Source organism: Haliotis cracherodii, unplaced genomic scaffold (assembly GCF_022045235.1).
Source record: "Haliotis cracherodii isolate W230 unplaced genomic scaffold, xgHalCrac1.p SCAF_13, whole genome shotgun sequence".
NCBI classification, from domain to species: Eukaryota; Metazoa; Mollusca; class Gastropoda; order Lepetellida; family Haliotidae; genus Haliotis; species Haliotis cracherodii.
The window spans coordinates 10886257-10889157 of record NW_027266268.1 but is presented as its reverse complement, the minus strand read 5'-3'; the positions used below and the strand labels follow the sequence as shown (position 1 = coordinate 10889157).

At 39.6% G+C, this 2901-nt stretch overlaps 1 protein-coding gene across 1 annotated transcript; it reads left to right on the top strand.

The window, feature by feature from the left end:
- Positions 1-454: 454 nt before the first annotated feature.
- On the top strand, positions 455-763 carry LOC139458889 (sulfur globule protein CV2-like). The gene has a single exon (XM_071240325.1). The coding sequence runs from the start codon at positions 455-457 to the stop codon at positions 761-763; it is 309 nt and encodes a 102-aa protein (XP_071096426.1).
- The last annotated feature ends 2138 nt before the right edge of the window (positions 764-2901 follow it).

The window sequence follows — 2901 nt, the reverse complement described above, 5'->3', positions numbered from 1 at the left end:
AGACCTGCATCACTTGGGGTTATCCTCCCACATTAAGCTTACACGCTGCGATATAACTGGAATACTGTTAAAAGTGGTGTTAAATCCAACTCACTCTCAGTCCATACACATTTATACATTTAAAATAGTCAACAACAGTACCTGACGATCGAACATGTGTCTTATGTATGTAACAGAAGGGAGGCGCAAAAACCACTGCGCACTTCCAGAGTAGCTGTCAAATTAGTAACGAGTAACTAATCCGAGTCCAAAATTGTCTGCCATTTCCAACGTTAGGCTAAAGTCTGAATGCCATCTGAGCAGGGGTATGATGCAAAAATTGTCATAATCATAAACTTTACACAACCAAAAACAAATGTGACTCAATGTTTGACAGCATTTCTGTTGAATTTAATCTTACGCTGCATCCTGATTGACCAGTTAATGTTTAATTCTCTCACCAGAATCATCAACAATGAACGCCCTCGCTGTTGCACTCTGTTTGGTTCTGGTGGCGATGGCCTCAGCCACATATCCACAAGGAGGAGGATACGGCCGTGGGGGAAATGACATCTGGAACAACCAATACCCAAAGCAGGTGGCTAATATCAATCAACAACAGTCCAACAAGCAATATGTTGATCAAGATCAGTTGAACCGCGGAGGACGATTCCCCTATGGCGACGGCTATGGCTATGGCAATGGCTATGGCATTGGCGGCCCTGGCATTGGCGGCCCTGGCTTTGGCGGCCCTGGCTATGGCGGCAAGGGTTTCAGATATTGAGATGGTTCACTGTTTGATGGATAATACACACTGAGTATGTGAAGTGTATGATGTATATGAATAAACCATAGCTGCACAGGTTTTTTAACTTGTTACTTCTTACGAATTTCCCTGTACATAAACTACTTTCAGAGAACTCAGATATCCTCAACTGACACATATTGTACTGGATTTAGTGACACCTCAAAGGTGGACAATGCTCAGGAAACTTGGCAGTTCCTGCACGTTTTATTCAACTCATCTGAACTTTGATTCTCTGCTAAAACAATTGATATTGCATATTAAGCTCAGATTGTGTTTTTGACCTAATTAGACAAACGCAATTTGTTTAAGTTTCTATTTTTCAAAGTTAATTTTGAAAAGTACAATGAAATATCCTCACACTTGGTGTCAAATTATCCGTAAACCAAATGGAAATTGGATAACACAGGTTTATTCTTTGTTTTTACGATCGGAATTTCATAGTGACGTTTCCAATTGAAGGGTTACTGGACACCAAAATTAAACTAACACTGTTGATATCCACTGTATAAAACTATCAAAGCTTACAAATCTAAAAAATGACACTGGTAAGTTTCAGGTTGTTACGTGAAACTTAATGGAAACCATAAAAAACTTGGAACATAAACGCTGACATAAAAAAAACCCTGAAAAACTTTTATGTTGTTTCTTTGTGACATTTTTGCAAATGATCAGTGTAAATTTGTTTATTATCTCCACTTCAAAGTGACTAATGTATACGTACAACCAACCCACCAAGTAATGAAACGCAGTCGATAGATGGATACTGAGGTGCTAGATCATATCTAAATCGAAACCCTAAGCAAATCGTGACATAAGTATCATGCAAACAACATTCAAGGTTGTTTCAAGTCTTGTCTGTGCCATTTAGTCTGTGCTTGCATAAAACAGTTTACAATATATCTATAATGCTGAAACAGAGCTTGTACACTTGGCAGAAGAAGAAATACTGCATGGAGCTTTCAGTTTGCAAGCTGATAACAGTGATTTTGTAATAGAATTATGCACCTGTAGTGTCTTTATAATTTTACCTCAGTCAGAATTGTGTAGTGGAACTCACAGCAATTTTTTTCTATGTACACAAATCATTCTAAGAGAGTGCTTAGCCATCAGACTTAATCAACACTTGCTTCTCAAGAAGAGATCATTCTCGAATAAATCCATCACCCTGTCCGGAGACCAGCACGATCGAACGTGTTGTTTATCTCTCCAGCAGTTGGCAATATAAGGTGTCAGACTGAATCATTCTTCTGCCTTTTGGAATTGAAGAGGATTTTTGTCTTGTTTGTTGTGCCTTTTGTAGCACATAGTTCTCGCACTATGTGTTCAGTGAAAGTGGTGTTTTTGAGATCACCATTAACAGTAGCTGTGGCTGGTTGTTTTGTTGTCTAACGCCGCACTCAGTAATATTCCAGCTATATGACAGCGGTCTGTAAATAATCGAGTCTGACCAGACAATCCAGTGATTAATATCATGAGCATCGATCAACGCAACTGAGATCGATGACATGCATCAACCAAGTAAGCGAGCCTGACCACCCGATCCCGTTAGTCGCCTTTAACGACAAGCACAGTCGTCTGAGTCGTCAGCACCATACCCATGCCCGTTGATTTCACTTGGGACTTTCCTCCCACATTAAGCTGACACGCCGTGATATAACTATAATACTGTTATAAGGGACATTAAACAGTACTCACTCACTATTATGGAGTCCAGAAAATAGAAAAGGTACATCTATTAAAGAACTTTTAGAATTCAAACGCTGCAAATGTTGCAGTTGTTTGTTTTTTGTATAACGCCGCACTGAGCAATATTCAAGTTAAATGACAGTGGTCTGTAAATAATCGAGTCTGGAACAGACAATCCAGAGATTTAGCATCGATCCACGCAATTGGGATACGAAGCCATCATCAAACAAATTAGCGAGCCTGACCACCCAATCCTATTAGTCGCCTCTTACGACAAGCATGGGTTGCTGAAGACCTATTCAACCCCGGATTTTCACGGGTCCAACCGCCTTTGAGGATACAACCACTAACAATCTTAGTTACAAGTTAAACACTACTAATACTGTAAAATGGTAGCTGTGTAGACTAATCAGTTCAATATCTCTAAA

Coding starts and splice junctions, on each gene's coding strand:
- LOC139458889 (XM_071240325.1), top strand. CDS start 455: ATGAACGCCCTCGCTGTTGCACTCTGTTTGGTTCTGGTGGCGATGGCC.